A 16364-nucleotide genomic window follows, 5' to 3' on the forward strand; every position below is an offset into this window, starting at 1 on the left:
CTTCGGAGCATAACATAGCAAATAAAGAACATCTCGATATCTAACATCATTTTAATACAAACTCCAAGCTCAGTATAAACCAAGTTCGGTAGTTGAAATACTAGAATAAAAAAAAAAGGACGATGTTGCACATGAGCTTTACTATTTAGACAGTATTTACAGCATCATACCTAACAATTCATCTGTCCCATGTACTTTGTTTTTAAACCATTTGTTTTATCTCAGACATTCTGACACATACAACCATTATAACCACAAACGAGCCAAGAAGGGCTCTATCATCTCCCAAAAGCATTTCAAGAATGTTGCACATCGGAACAAGTCAGTACTTTTCTGTGGTGAAAATTTGAAGAACTCATTATACTGCACTAATGGCATTTCAGAGAAGATCAGCTCACAAGAAAAGCAAGAGAAACGGACATGATAACAATGCAACATTATATTATTATTGAATAAAAAGCCCACGGATGGGATTCAAATACAAATAGCAAATTTCTCATCTATCCTGTCTTTCGAACACTTACATCGTGCCAATAACATGGCCAACTTGTCATTATTTATAGATAAAGATGCAGCTACCTTCTGTTTATTTCTATCCTTTTCCTCTAGGGAGTAATCATCAACAAAGGTACTGCCTCTGAAATCTCCATCAGTTTTCCTACTGAGCATCAGTCTCTGAAGCACAACCATCTTCAAAGGGCGACCCCTGGGGGCGGACATGCAGGCATGTGAACTGATGAGGGTTGGTCTACCAATGATCTACAGCAGATTTCATAGAGTTCATCAAATGGCACGTCATTCAAAGTATAATGCAGTGGCTGTTGCTCTTCAGCGTCTATCTCATAGACGGAATCCAACACATAAGCAACTGAGGCCTCCCCAAATTCCAAATTCAGCAGTCGCCAATTGCAGATCCGCCTGAAAATTGTAACCCATCTTGGAATAATGTAATAACATGAACCACGTAGCTCAAGACCTGCACCCTTCTGTACCATTATACTGGCCTCCAAAACAGCTAGATCCCAACTCAACAATTTAGACGACTGTGTAAGATACTTGATCAAGCAATCTTCAAAAGCTAACTTCTGATTTGGAATCTTCAAACCCATATAGGAACCTTGGCTCAAAAAAGACAGGTCGTTGGAAAAATTTGGAAGCTTGCAACCCTTTATTGCTCTAGTGAGTGGCTCAGTTCTTGCAGGTGAGCTCCAACCAATGCTGGGTAAGAACATGTCTGCTATCATTCTCTCTCTGCTCGATTTCTCTAGCAGATCAACTTCAGGACAAGGCCAACAAATTGGATTCATGGATGCCGCAGTCAGAATTTCCTCCACCAATCGGTCCAGGGCTTTGTTAAAAGCTAAGATGCAATGGTCTGGACCCAATTCAGAGGCATTACAATTGTCAAGAACCCTCAGTGAAGATCTCACATAATTCGAGGCCAGTTCACCGGTCTTTGCCAGAAGTGGAGAAGGTTGTAGAGGCGAACAGTTTGCCAGCCACCGTAGACCCTCTCTCAATTTGTCATCATCAAAGAAACCAAAGTGCTCTCTATCAACCAGGAAAACAACTGAAAACAAGTTTACCCTTGTTTTGTCTGCATCATGAAGACCAAGTCTCTTAATTATTGTGGCTGAAGGATCAGCAGTCTCTTCTTTGCACTCATCACCAACTACTATCAAAAGAGGTAGGCTCGATCCAGAAGGTACAGACATTAAAAGGTTCTGAAGCCGAACCCTTTGAATTTCCCATGGAATGCTTTCTGATACCAGAAACATAATGCAGCTTGCACCAGCAAAAATATCATCATAAGCAAATGGCTCCTTATGGACAAACATTGCCTCCCTAATGACAGATAAACAGCAGGCTTCAGAAGAACTATTTCTGTTGACCCATTTCCTGGAAGAATTACTTCTGTTGACGCATTTCCTGGAAGAACTATTTCTGTTGATCCATTTCTTCCATATCGATAAGTGAGAAGATGAAACCATCAGTTCATCATTTTCTTTACCAGACCCCATGAGTTTTGAGAGCAACCATCTTGAAGCCAAAAGATTGGTTTGACCCATTGTGTCAGTTCCTTGGACACAGACAAGCAACTTCCAGCAAAGGCATCTGGCAACGGGATTTTTTGCACTTAAAATTGGTGCAACCAGTTCTGAGACATTCAGTGTTGACCATGATTTCTCATGTCTTGCATATCTCTCTCTCACAATGTAATCAATGTTGAGCTTGCTTCTGGCTTGTCTTGGTGGCTTCATTAAAAGATAAAGTAAAATAAGGAGCTAAATTTAACATAATATATAACTTCACAAATAATTTATGGAGATCAGAGACATATCAGGGAGATAACTTACTTTTTTAATTTGTTGTTCTGGTGGTCTCCGTGCTTCAATTTGTCCTTCTGGTGGTCTTACTTCTTCAATTTGTCGTTCTGGTGGTCTTACTTCTTCAATTTTTTGTTCTGGCGATCTTATTTTTTCAATTTGTCGTTCTGGTGGCCTCGCAGCTTCAATTTGTCCTTCTGGTGTTCTTACTTCTTCAATTTGTCGTTCTGGTGGTCTTACTTCTTCAATTTTTTGTTCTGGTGGTCTCACTGCTTCAATTTGTTGTTCTGGTGGTCCTAAGGAGAGTGAACTCAATGAACTTGCAAGGAACTCAATTTGTTCCCTGTTTTTCCTCCACAAGGATGTTATCTGCTTCCATTTTCTGGTAGTAAATGATGTAAAGCATAACTGTCAACTCCTGTTTTTAAAAACTGAATCACGTTAAAAAAAAAAAACACTAATAAGAAGAAGAAGAAAAACAAACCTTACAATCAACTTCAGCTTTTCACTGGCAACTTCATTCTTGGGACACAAAATTATTTTTGATGCTTCATTTTCTAGGCTTTTGCCTACTTCTGTCTGAGGGGCTGTATTCTCGACTATGAGCTTGGAGTTTGAGAATCCAGGTGCTCCAGCTTGAACTATAGTTGTCTCCGTTTGAGGCAAGATTTCCTGACCCATGGAGGTTTGTCCATTTAATTCAGTTATTTGTTCATCCTCATCATTTTGTACAGAATCATCTTCAGCTTGTGTGACAGCCTCAGAATAAACATCATCAATAATCCTCTTGGACTTCTTGAGGTGCACAAGTTTCGCACACTTGGTTGGAAAATCTACGTCACCATTAAGAAATGGACCTTCCTTCACCATATACATCTCTTCATATTTTTTCGAAACAAACCCATGATATTCCAGAATACCTTCAACATCCTCCTCCTGAACAGGGTAAAGAAATGTTTAGAGAATTAAGTTCTGCGGAAATGAAATTGATGATTGACCAGCAGCTAAATGGCAAATTTTACCTCCATGCCTAGCCAGTCCACAACATGTGCAATGGGAATTCCATGGTTTTTCTGAAGACCTCCGTGCAAAGCAGCAAGTGCCTTTGTTCTTATCTGGAGAAAAAAGTGTTGTTTAACTAAATGTATTCATAAAACATCATTAACGGTTCTATAAAAGATGCAGTAAGGCTAAATCATGGCTAGTAATGCTAATCCTCTCCTGAGGACATAAAGCATATAATAAATAAATAAATAAATAAATAATGCAAGAACCATGATCGAGGTAATGGCTGGTTGAACTAAAACCATCATCAGATAACCACTGTAATCAGATTAAGGCTGTAAACATGTTGGGTGTGGATGAGCACATCCAATTTGAGTTGTCTTACACTTGCGTGCACGAGACACACACACACACACACAGAGCTTGCAGATTTCATGGTGAGATTAGCTCCTTATTGCTTTTGAGCTCAGCATTTTTTTTTCAATATGTACCTATGAAAAATATCACAGACACTAATTCAATTCAAAAACAATATCTTCTTTTAAAACTACTTAGGTCCTTTATGAAAATGGATGCAAAAAGAATCAAAAATTAACTATAACCCTCAAAACTCAATCAAAACCATATCTAAGGCATGCATATCCCTCATGTCCTTTTCTCTTAAGCTCAATTGGCTGCATAATAGGAACATAAAATTCCTTGCACGTCAATTTTGATCATGACATCATCAGCTTCAATTGGCCTCGACACAGACTTCAAAATGAGAAAAATCGACATGTTTGCCTTGCCATTATGATTTATCTATTGATCATGCAGCCAATGCAATCTTAGAAGAATCTCTTCCACCAAAGTGATCCTGCACCTAATGGGATCCCAGCAACTTCATCTTTGCTACTTCTTTGTACCAAGGACCATATTCCATCAACACAAGGATCAATCCATTCCCACAGATTCCTTTCATGCTCCTTGCTAGTAAAAGATATAGTTATTAGAAAAACTTGAAAATAATGCATTGAAAGAATCTATTACAAGAGTAGAGATAACAGAATTGAAGTAAATTTCAGGTTCATTGATGCATCATTCATTTTCAATGGGATATCGAGGAAATCCAAGCATGATATCCAGACAGAATCAGTGCACGTACTTGTATCACAATCATATGAATTGCATGCGAAAGGAATGTAGATTGTGTGGAAAAATAGTTACCTTGGCAAAGTGAGCATGCATCAAGCAGGCCTGCAGGTAAGTTGCTTTTCTTGCAAGGCGAAAGAAGGCGATATAATTACCTATTCTACATGCTCTGGAATGACAAAACCAATGGGTTATGTTACATTTCATTGTTGTTATAGTAAAAATAACTGACCATCAATACACACAAATACCTTGCTACTTCTCGAGCAAATAAAATTTCTGGAGTGCATCTAATCTCTGGAGTCATCTTAGCAAGGTCAAGTGAGAGCTCTGCAGGTCCCACCTAAAACAGAGAGAGGGGAAAAGATCAGCTAAAAATTGTATATGGTTTTAAGCCACAGCCAAGATGAAAGACAGCTTACTTTGTATCCTGGATGCTTATCCAACTTGAGAAGTGCGTAATAACCACGAAACTCCTTTTCTGTTGGAACATTGATTCCCTTCTTCCTCTGGTCATCATACATTTGAAACAACTCAACTGATGTCTTGCTCATTTGTTCGATGTTCAAGTGTGCATCAAATCCTTCTGAAAAGCCCTCGCCTTTCTTGTATTCACAAAACTCATGCATAGCAATGATGTGGAGTCTTATCTGGTGTCAGAAAAGGAACAGCAACTGCTCAATTTCTATTGCATAATGGCAGCAATATGCGGAAAAAAAAAAAAAGAGTAAATAAAACTAGAACTAAATGATACCATCTGCTCAAGCATGATGATAGCCTGTTGGTTGAAAATATGTTGCATTCTGAGGTCCATCCTTATCGCCCGCATTCTATCCCACAAAAAGTTGTACATACTCAAAAAGTTGTCATTGTATGGTTGATCCAGCAAACTCAGAAGATGATCAACCGTCTTCTGCAAGACTGGCATAGGCCTTATCAAGTCAGCTTCTCGCTCAGCTGTCCTATGATACTGCATGAATCAGATAAGAAATTCAATCATGCTTCCTGTTATAGGTGATGAAAGGTAATTTTAGAACAAATTCTATCAGGTGGACATGAGATGGAGATTACTCATCAACTACCTTTTTGACAGCAAGAAATTTGGTAGTTTGGTTTCTTTTTCCATTCAGGCGCTCATACCTATCCAGATCTCCTTTGGTTTCACGCTCCTTCCGTTCAGATTCTGAATCATAATATCAATCCAGCTTATTACTCTAAAATGGTTTTCAGTGCTTTTCAAGATTTGGCAAAAAAGGACAAGCAGTGACCATCTAATAACTATTACCATAAATAAATACACAAGATTATGATATCAAAATCCTTGGAACATACCTGGACACATATCTGGACAAAGCCCAACCACAACTTGAGATGATTCTGGGCCTTCAGTATCAAACAAATTGTCACCGCTAGATAAATCACGTGCTAATTCAGTATGCTCATCTGCATTGCATTTGTCTAAAGAAGCTTGGTTCTCCTTATTTCCCGAAGGTTCGTGCTTAACAAGATCATGCAGGTTCGGAATTGGTTGGCTTAGTTCAACATTGAAGTGGGCCAACCGCTTTGCCTTCGGTTGCATTTCCCTGCATTGAAATTTACTTCAGAACTTGCTGAACTCATGAGATATATACCACAGTCATTTTCCAGAAGAAAGCCAAGGTAAGCAAAATGGTAGAGAATACCTTTCAGAATCAGATTGTATAGAAGATGTTGCCAAACCATCAACAGAAGGTACAGGAGATCTTGCCCTTTTGGTTCCATTACGAAAAGAAGGCCTCGGTGGAGATGAAGTTCCACTATCATGTGCGTCAGAATAAGACACAATCTGGTGATTGCTCTGTTGAGGTGGGAACTTATCATAATTTACTCGAGATTTCCTTCGACGGCCCAATCTAGGAGTGGATATATCAGGCCTGAAAAACAATTGCCACAGATATGATCCATCAAGTAGATAAAAAATATAAAAATAAGGAAATAGCAGAAACAATGATGATTTCTTACTACCAGGAATACAAGGAATATAATGTTTCATAAAGCACACCAAAATGCAGCAAGGTTTCAAAACGGACCCATATATCTGTCTTCGGGCTATTAATTATTAGCTAATATACAATGAATGGGGTTATTATAAGCTATGCAATGATATATTATCTCAATTGAATTGCTGCTAAGACCATTTGAAGAAGAGCAAAGAATTAAAAAATCATTCACCTTTGCACTTCTTCATGAGAAAAATCAGACTTCCGGACAGAGCGATTGCTTTCAAAAGCCGAAGGGCGTAACCTTATCCTTTTGAAAGTTTGAGCATTCCCATTTTCAAAGTGCATGTTTGCATGAGTTTGCAATCTATCAACAGGAATCAAGAAGAGAGATCAAGCACCTCAACACAATTAAGACAATTAAACATTTCAAATATGAATAAAGAGCTACGACAAAGCTGAAAAATGTAGCAAATGACACTCTTAAGTAACACGGAGTGCCTTGATGCAGGTGCACATGCCATAAAGGAAACTTAGAAATGATGAATGGTTAGGATTAGGATCGTCTTGTAAATTGTAAAGAGATCAAATTGAATATAATCACAAGATTCTTTTCAATTTCTTTGAAACAATAAAAATAAGGTTCAAACAATATGAGATAAGAAGCATAACTAATTTTGATTAAACAAATAATGAGCAAGTGCACTTTTTGACAACCATAAGGTCATAAATATCTATTGGATGATGACCAGCCGGCAACATGCAGCGGTGGACGGTCGGGGGTGATGACCAGCCGGCAAGAAATATATGGGAAAAAGGCTCAGAAAAGCAGGGGAACCGGGCCTTTTTCCTCTTTGCCCGTTGGCCGGTGACCGGCGGGCATGACCTCACCGTGGAGGTTCTTAGGAGGCTGGGGGACTCGGCTCAGGGTTTGGTGTCCAAAGACAGTGGCGCAGGTGGCCAGAGAAACGGGAAAGAGCGCCGGAAAACAGGGGATGTGGAATAGAGCCCCTTCTCGGTGGTTTTCCGGCCAATTTCTTGGCCGGCGCAGGAGGCGCCGATTTCTTGGCCAGCGACAATCCTAATCACAAGGGAAGAAGAGGGATGGATCGGCTCAGGGTTTGGTGTCCAAAGACGGTGGCGCGGGTGGCCAGAAAATGGGAAAGAACCCAGGAAAACAGGGGATGTGGAATGGAGGCCTGTCTCTGGTTTCCAGTCAACTTCTGGACCGGCCAATTTCTGGGCCATCGGCCGTTCCCCGTCGCCGATTTCTTGGCCGGCGGCAATCCTAATGACAAGGGAAGAAGAGGGATGGATTGGCTCAGGGTTTTGTGTCCAAAGACGGTGGCGCAGGTGGCCGGAAAAAGGAGAAAGAACGCCTGAAAACAGGGGATGTAGAATAGAGCCCCTTCCCGGTGGTTTTCCGGCCAATTTCTTGGCCGGCGCAGGAGGCGCCGATTTCTTGGCCAGCGACAATCCTAATCACAAGGGAAGAAGAGGGATGGATCGGCTCAGGGTTTGGTGTCCAAAGACGGTGGCGCAGGTGGCCAGAAAATGGGAAAGAACCCAGGAAAACAGGGGATGTGGAATGGAGGCCTGTCTCTGGTTTCCAGTCAACTTCTGGACCGGCCAATTTCTGGGCCATTGGCCGTTCCCCGTCGCCGATTTCTTGGCCGGCGACAATCCTAATGACAAGGGAAGAAGAGGGATGGATTGGCTCAGGGTTTTGTGTCCAAAGACGGTGGCGCAGGTGGCCAGAAAAAGGAGAAAGAACGCCTGAAAACAGGGGATGTAGAATAGAGCCCCTTCTCGGTGGTTCTTGGCCGTTGCCCGTTCACCGGCGCCAATTTCTTGGCCGATTTCATGGTCGGCGACCATCCTAATCACAAGGGAAGCTGAGGAAGAGGGGGATTGGGGCTCTTACCGGCTCCGGCGACTGCTGCGGGCTTGATTTCCGGCGGGCATAGTGCTAGAGATCATTGAACTCGAAGGCAGAAAAGAGGGAGCAAGAAGAGAAAAAGAATAGCGACGAAGGATATTCGACAGAACGGGGACTTATTTATAGAGGGACCTGCGGTCCGGTGACCGGAATCCGACTTTGCCGGTGACCGTACTCCGTCGGAGAGGAGGACGCAACGGTAGTCTTCCGCTGCTCTGTGTTGTGGTCTAGATGGGCTGGGCCACGGCTGGGCCTGGCCTGTCAAGTGGATTGGGCCATCACAATGAATACCATGCCCAAAAAATAAAAAAATATTATATTGAATTAATTAATATAATTTTATCACATCAGATAAGTCCATATAATATCTTAATTAATATAGTTTTTTGTGAACTAAGATGTAAGCAAGGTGATGACTAATGGCCTGTGGTCATTCAAAACTATTTGCATGACGAGGCAAAATAGATATCCTGATAACTGTTACCATTTCATAAATAGCTTCATGTTTTTTCTGAGGTAGGTTGCCATGATGTTCAGGAGAAAGTGGAACTTTCTTCGGAAAAAAAAAAAAATCTGATCCACATGTTTAACACTGTATTGAGTCATAACTAGCATCAATTTTTCTTCCAAGATTGCACACAAGGCTTGTTGCTTAATATAAACCAGCTTGTGGGGTAGTGATAACTATTTTTCTGTACGGTACTTGCAGCATCCACGCTGGTGCATCCACACCGGGGCAAGGGGCCAGCAGGCCGCTGGGTCGCGCGTCCCGCGCGGGCCTGGGCCTGGATCGTGCATCTCGCACGGGCCTGGGCCTAGGTCACGCGTCCCGCGTAGGCCTGGGTCGCGCGTCCCGCACGGGCCTGGGTCCCACATCCCACGCGGGCCTGATACGCGCGTTCCGCGCGCCGCCGCCTGCGGCCGCGCCGCTGCCGCCCGCCACGGATCGCCGGCGGTCCTCCACCACCTCGATTCTCGTGCCGACTTCAAAAGCTCGTATCTCCTCCATCCGAGCTCCGATTTAGGTGATCTTAGTCTCGTTGGACTCCGTTTTTCGCCGCGAACCTCGCTGTGGGCTCAATGTGGACTGAATCTCGAGGCGTCAAATCCTAACAATTTATCTCTGCAGTAAATTGCAGAACCATCTTGGCATCCATCAATTAACTTTTTCCAAAGCAGTCCAATTAATGATTGAAAGTGTAATCCAATGGATTAGGTCTGACCTTATTTCTGAAAATCTGCAATTTGCTGTTACCATAACTACTAAATTGGCAAACATGTCCCCTGTGTAACCCTATCACTACTGAATATTAACTTGATACGGTATGATAGATGGTTCAATAACTCCTAAAGAGGAAAATCCCAACATCTTAATGCCATCCAAATTCAGGATGCTTCCTTGGCAATACCCTGTGGTAGAAAAATTAGTTATGTAACCAGATTATATTGTTTGCATATAATGTCAAAATCAGCAATAACTGAAGTAGGGAAAAGATGTCGCCAAGGAGAAAGAGGACATCACCCACAACTCTTATGAAATCTTGAATGGCCACTATTGGGATATACCGACTGACCTCTGTATGCCGACTTACCTTCGGATCGGTCCGATCGATATCCGACTCTACCCACCGGACCGACGGACGACTCCAACAATGACTCCGACAATGACTGCCGACAATGACTGCCGGCAGTATCCGACCGAATAATGATGTGGTTACGTGCCAAGAGTGACGGACCTTCCCCCCTCCGTCGTATATGAGGTATTGTCCGCTCTGAGACGGCATGTGCCCGCTACAGAGAACCACAATCACCGTCCCTCATGGTTTTGCCCCGCAAAAGGCACCTCACGTGGGTAAGAGGGAGTCCGTACTTTTAAGCAGTAGACACTCTTGACTGCAACCGATATGAAACTTTCGAGGCTCAGCCTCCCGATGCCCAACCCACAACACAGCCCCCCCAGTCAAGAGGGTCAACTGCATGTGAGCCGGGGACGGGTTTCCTTTCTGGCACGCCATGATGTGGTTACGTGCCAAGAGTGACGGACCTTCCCCCCTCCGTCGCACGTGAGGTATTGTCCGCTCTGAGACGGCGTGTGCCCGCTACAGGGAACCACAATCGCCGCCCCTCACGGTTTTGCCCCGCAAAAGGTGCCTCACATGGGTAAGAGGGAATCCGCACTTTTAAGCAGTAGACACTCTTGACTGCAACCGATATGGGACTTTCGAGGCTCAACCTCCCGATATCCGACCCACAACACCCACATCACCGACTCCCCAGTTGTCTGCACCATTAATGGCAGGACCATACCGCATTCTACTATAAAATGGGGTAAGGCAATAGTTTTGGTAAGCTCTCTGAAGTGCCTTTAAGTTCTTGAGCTCTCAATCTCTCTCTCTCTCCTCCGTTGAGCCCCTGATTTTTCACTGTTGCCTAGTCTCCTCTCTGACTTGACCATTGGAGGGTCCCTGCCGGAGGCATCTCCGGTCAGTGAGGACTTCTCTTGCAGGTGCGCGTTTCCGACGATCGGACGACGGAGGGATTGGCCGTAACAGATTTGGCACGCCAGGTAGGAGCTCGACAGAGGTAAGACAGCGAGCTCCATAAAGCTTGAAAAACCTCTCGAGATGACGAAAATTAGGACTCAGCGATCGAGAGCTATCGGATCGGCGAGACGCTCTTTCTGTCGGGAAGAGGCCCCTCCTTTGCCCTTTGTAGCGGAACCCAGCTCTCCGCATCCGGTGGTGACCACGGAGGCGCAGATCACGGTGATCATGCGTCAAATGACCGTTCTGACGGACGCGGTCAAAAATCTTCAACAACAACCGACTCAATTGCTGCAACCACCGGCGGAACAACCGACGGTGCATCCTATGCCATCCAGAAGCAGCCGCCGACGCTCGCGTCTTCTGTCTCCTCCTCAAGAGCAGCCGTCTCAGCACTCCCATCGAGAAGGAGTGAGGCGGCCACAGCATGACATCCACCGGTCTCGGCATTCCTCTCCTTCCCAGCTGGAGCGGACGAGGAAGGAGAAGCGACCGCAGACACCGTCCGCCTCACTCTTAAATTCGTCGGGAGGTTCGACCCCTGGAGTTTCTCAACACCGACGGTTGGACGACTACGAACGTAAGTTCGAAAAAATCGACCGTCGGCTTATCCAGCTCCAGGCGGATGGTCAGAAGTCTTCAAACGATATCGACTTTCGGACCACCCAACCTCTCTCTCGATTTATCCTCGACGAACCGATCCCTAGTCGGTTCAAGATGCCTCATGTGGAGCCTTACGATGGCTCCACCGACCTAGTTGACCATCTGGAGAGCTACAAGGCTCTCATGACAATTCAAGGGGCAACCGATGCCCTCCTCTGCATCGGCTTCCCTGCCACACTTCGTAAAGCTCCAGGGCCCGGTACTCCGGCCTCCGCTCAGGATGTATCCACTCCTTTGGGCAGCTCGAGCATTCTATCGTGGTCCATTTCAGCACCAGTCGGAAACCGTCACGAACCTCGGACAATCTTTTCTCCCTCAAGCAGAGAGAAAATAAGACACTCCGACACTTTGTGGCCCGATTCAACACGGCCATACTCGAGGTCCGAAACCTCAACGAAGACATAACTATCTCGAGCATAAAGAGGGGGCTAAGAAGATCTCGGTTCACATATTCCTTGGACAAGACCCTCCCCCGGACGTATGCCAAATTGCTGGAGCGCGCGTACAAATACATGCACGCGGACGAAGGAGCTTCCGACCGGCGCTTGATCGAGGGCACGGGCCAGAAGGAGAAGTAGAAGAAAAATCAGGCTCCTGCTGAACCCAGCAGACCCCCGACTGATAAACAGATCTCGCCCCGATGATGGAGTCCGAGATCGTCCCGACGGTGAAGTCCGAGACCGACGCATCGTAGGTATGACTCCTACACCCCTCTTTGCTCCTCATGCGTAGATCCTGATGGAGATCGAAGGAGCGGAATATCTGCGACGGTCACCACCTCTGAAGGCAAAAGGCCTCGACCGAAAAAAATACTGTCGATTCCATCGGGGCCACAATCACAACATCGAGTGATGCATCCAACTCATGGATGAAATAGAGGCCCTCATACAATGAGGGTATCTTGAAAAGTATCGAAGGGACCCGTTGACTCGATCCCTTCCTGACCGACGACCCCAACCGACTGAAGATGCAGCGAACAATCAGCCTACTGCTGGAGTCACCAACATGATCTCCAAACGACTGGACCGAGGAATGACTGCTGAAGGGAAGTCGACGAAGAGGCGATCGTCAAAGTACGAGCCTCAACGCCCCGACTTGGGCCCAACATCTCGTTGGAAATCTACGTCTCAATCTTTGAATCTACGACTCGATCGCCGAATCTACGACTCGATCGCCAAATCTACGGCTCGATCGCCAATTCTACGGCTCGATCGCCAATTCTACATCTCGATCGCCGAATCTACATCTCGATCGCCGAATCTATGTCTCGATCGTCGAATCTACGTCTCGATCGCCGAACTATGGCTCGATCGTCGAATCTACGTCTCGATCACCGAATCTACGTCTCGATCACCGAATCTACGTGTCGATCGTCGAATCTATGGCTCGATCACCGAATCTACATCTCGATTGCCGAATCTACGTCTCTGTCGTCGAATCTACGGCTCGATCGCCGAATCTATGGCTCGATCACTGAATCTATGGCTCGATTGCCGAATCTATGGCTCGATCGCCAAATCTACATCTCGATTGCCGAATCTACGTCTTGATCACCGACGACACAACGGACTCTTACGAGAACCATTCTGTCTACACTAATGGAAGGTCAGCGCTGGCAATGAAACCCCTCTAAGTTGAAGCTGCCCTCCTTCCGTAGTCGACTCTCAATCAACGCGGCTGGCTAACTTGCCGACTTAGCTTTCACTAAGAAGGATAAAACGCCAAGATGACCATAGTCGCATTTGCGACATACCGACTTGGTCACAACTGGTCGAAGGATATTCGGCTTGCCACCGTTTATCATACATCGCGACGTATCCGCCCGACCAAGGGTCGGGCAACGGATATTCGACTTGCGATGTACCGACTTGATCACGATCGATCGAAGGATATTTGGCTTACCACCATTTATCATACGTCCCGACGTGCACGTCCGACCAAGAGCCGGACAACGGATATTCAACTTATCATCGTTATCCTATCCAAATACATCAGACACTACTCGACTATCAGACTCTACAGAATGATCATGTCGATATACTACATCCGACCAAGGATCGGACAACAGATATTCGACTTGTCATCATTATCCTGTCCGAATACGTCGGACACTATTCAACTATCAGACTTTACAGAATGATCGTGTCGACATGCTACGTCCGACCAAGGGCCGGACAATGGATATTCGACTTGTCATCGTTATCCTGTTCGAATACGTCGGACACTATTCGACTATCAGATTCTACGAAAAGATGATCGTATCGATAAGCTACGTTCGGGAATTGGCTGACACCTGACCCGACGTGCATGCCCGACCAAGGTCTGGGTGACGGACGCTCGACCTACGATCGGAACGACTCTCGACCATCGGATCCTATGCTATTTATATGACAGTCGGGATGCCGACCTACGATCGGGGCTTGCACTGCCCTTAGCACGGCGCACGCCACTGACTACTTTGATCGGCTACGTTGGATCCTACCGAACGTCCTAGCGAGGTATGTCGGAGCTACGACCTATACTCTCAGGGATGGCTCGACGAGACATACACTTTGAACTGCATGCAGGAAAAAGTTTGAAAAGTCTTTGATTTCATTTAGTTGAAGTGACTCACAAAATTGGACCGAAACCCGATTACAAAAATTAGACCGAAGCCCGATTACAAATATCAAAGATGACACAAAAACAAAAGAATACAAAAATAACAGAGCAGACACTCCGACTATTCGTCGGAGTCGACTTCCTGCACCGGAGATAGTTCGGGAGCAACCGATGTACCCGCTCGGGTCGGAGTGGGACCAGAGGTTGGAGCCACCTCACCTTCGACAGCTCGTCCCACCGGCCTAGGGTCGGCCTCCTCCACAGCCATCGGATCCTCCGACATTGGGTTGGCATCTCCCTCTGTGGCTTGGTCCTCCGACCCCGAAGGGACGACGCTGCTCAGGTCGAGCTCCGGGTGCAGACTCTGAATCACATCTCGGGCATCCTCGTACCCCACCCGATAGGAGGCGAAGCCGCTCTCGAGAAGCTCCTCCCGGTACTCATCCGAGCCACGGAAGTCCTCCACCGCCCAGCTCAGCACCTCTTTGGCCGACTCCGCCTCCGCCTTCGCTATGTCAGCGTCGGCTTGGGCGGAGGACAAGTTCTCCTCGGCCTTAGCCAGGTTCTCTAGGCTAACCCAAAGTTGCTCGTGCTCGGCCTCGAGCTCTCTGATACAGCCATCCCACTCACGCCGCAGCCGGTGAACAGAACGGGTCTTGCGCTGGACCTGCTCGCGGGCTGACTGAAGCTCGACCTCCGAGGTGGCTAGGCCGTTGGTGAGTCGGGAGATCTCCTCCTCGAGCCTGGCCTCGCGGTCGACCGACAGCTTCAGCTGGTCCACCAGCGTCGCCTTCTCGGCTTCGACGGTTTCGGCCCTATTCTTCCAGGCCGTCCGAACGTCGCCGAACCTCCGGTACCCGGCCTCCAGCTTGGACATGTTGTGGATCAGCTGCAAGTAGAAGGCCAATCGTCAGAAAAATGAAATGATAAAAATGATAATGAAGAAGAAAGAAAAGAAGAAGAAGAGCTCACCTGGATCATGGTCGGATAAAAGGAAGAGAGCATCTAGGTCACTGGCCGACTCCTCAAGAGCTCCCGATCGGTCGGGAGAATGGTTGCCTGACACAACCTCCTGGCCAAGTCATGGTTGGCCAGGACCGATGCTCCCTCAAAAACCCGAATGTCGGACGAAGCGACGCAGCCCGCTGACCTTGAGTCGTCCGCCGGCGCCATCGGTGTAGCGAAAATTCAGTACAGAGACAAAATGGTAATTTTAAAACTTTTTCAAAATTACTATTTTACAGCAGAATTATTAATTAATCTCATTAATTAATACTAATTAATCCTACACTATGATTTAAATATGATACAACAGCATGCATTTAAATTTGAAATTCAAATTTGAAACAGTAAACTTTTTACTGTACTGTGTTCAGAACACATCACCTTTTGCGGGTAGTCGATCACCGCAATCTGATCACCATCAGGGAGCTCTGATCGTCACGTCACAGCCACACTAGTGTCTGACCTCTGCGGATCATCCACACGAAGCTCCCATCTGATCGGCTCCTCACGAATGCTAATTCGTGATTTCATCCTTTTGATGGCTGATGTTGATCAAACTCCTTCGATCGATGTGTGCCGACTCCTCAGATGCTCTGGATCATCTGCATGATTGGTTGAGAGGCTGATGTATCTCTCCCTAAAATTTGGTGGACTCACGACACTCGTGGCACACCAATCTCACTTCCCGAACCCTAGGTAGAAACCCTAGGGTACACACCAAAAACCCTATGCCCAATTTTTTTTTTCTTTCTTTTTCTCTCGGAAGGTTTTGGACCTTCACCTCACGCACAAGGCTTCCTCACACCCCACTTTCTTTCTTAGAATTTTTCTACGCACGCCCCAGCTCCCTATCTCTTTTAAAACAGTTCAAAACGTGTCTTATCCGCGTGAGAGGATAAAGACAAGTGGTTACACATTTGAATTCAAATCAAATTTGAATTCAAACTAAAATCAACTTATCCCTATCCACTTGGGCTTGAGAAGAGAAGGTGTGAGTCTGCTTTGTGCGTGGAAAGGTTTCACAAGAAACTCTTTCTCGTGTGAGATGTGGGGCGCTAAAGTGGATAATGTCATGTATGCGCAAGAGATAAGTTATCCATTCAGATTCAAACACGCTTTGAATTTGAATGGCTAACTAATCATCTTTATCCAAATATTGGTGCACAAGAGT

General features: G+C 45.8%; 1 protein-coding gene across 1 annotated transcript; it reads right to left on the minus strand.

Annotated features, from left to right (window-relative positions):
- Positions 1–426: 426 nt before the first annotated feature.
- On the minus strand, positions 427–8614 carry LOC140855736 (SAC3 family protein B-like). The gene is given in 15 exon segments (XM_073252336.1): positions 427–661; positions 663–694; positions 696–2255; positions 2358–2709; positions 2812–3263; positions 3350–3442; positions 4539–4632; positions 4715–4806; positions 4886–5113; positions 5218–5433; positions 5546–5646; positions 5796–6046; positions 6146–6376; positions 6675–6809; positions 8367–8614. Coding segments are annotated over 15 exon segments (4080 nt in total). The 5' UTR covers positions 8423–8614; the 3' UTR covers positions 427–474.
- Positions 8615–16364: the final 7750 nt, after the last annotated feature.

This window comes from Elaeis guineensis, chromosome 1, assembly GCF_000442705.2.
Source record: "Elaeis guineensis isolate ETL-2024a chromosome 1, EG11, whole genome shotgun sequence".
NCBI classification, from domain to species: domain Eukaryota; kingdom Viridiplantae; phylum Streptophyta; class Magnoliopsida; order Arecales; family Arecaceae; genus Elaeis; species Elaeis guineensis.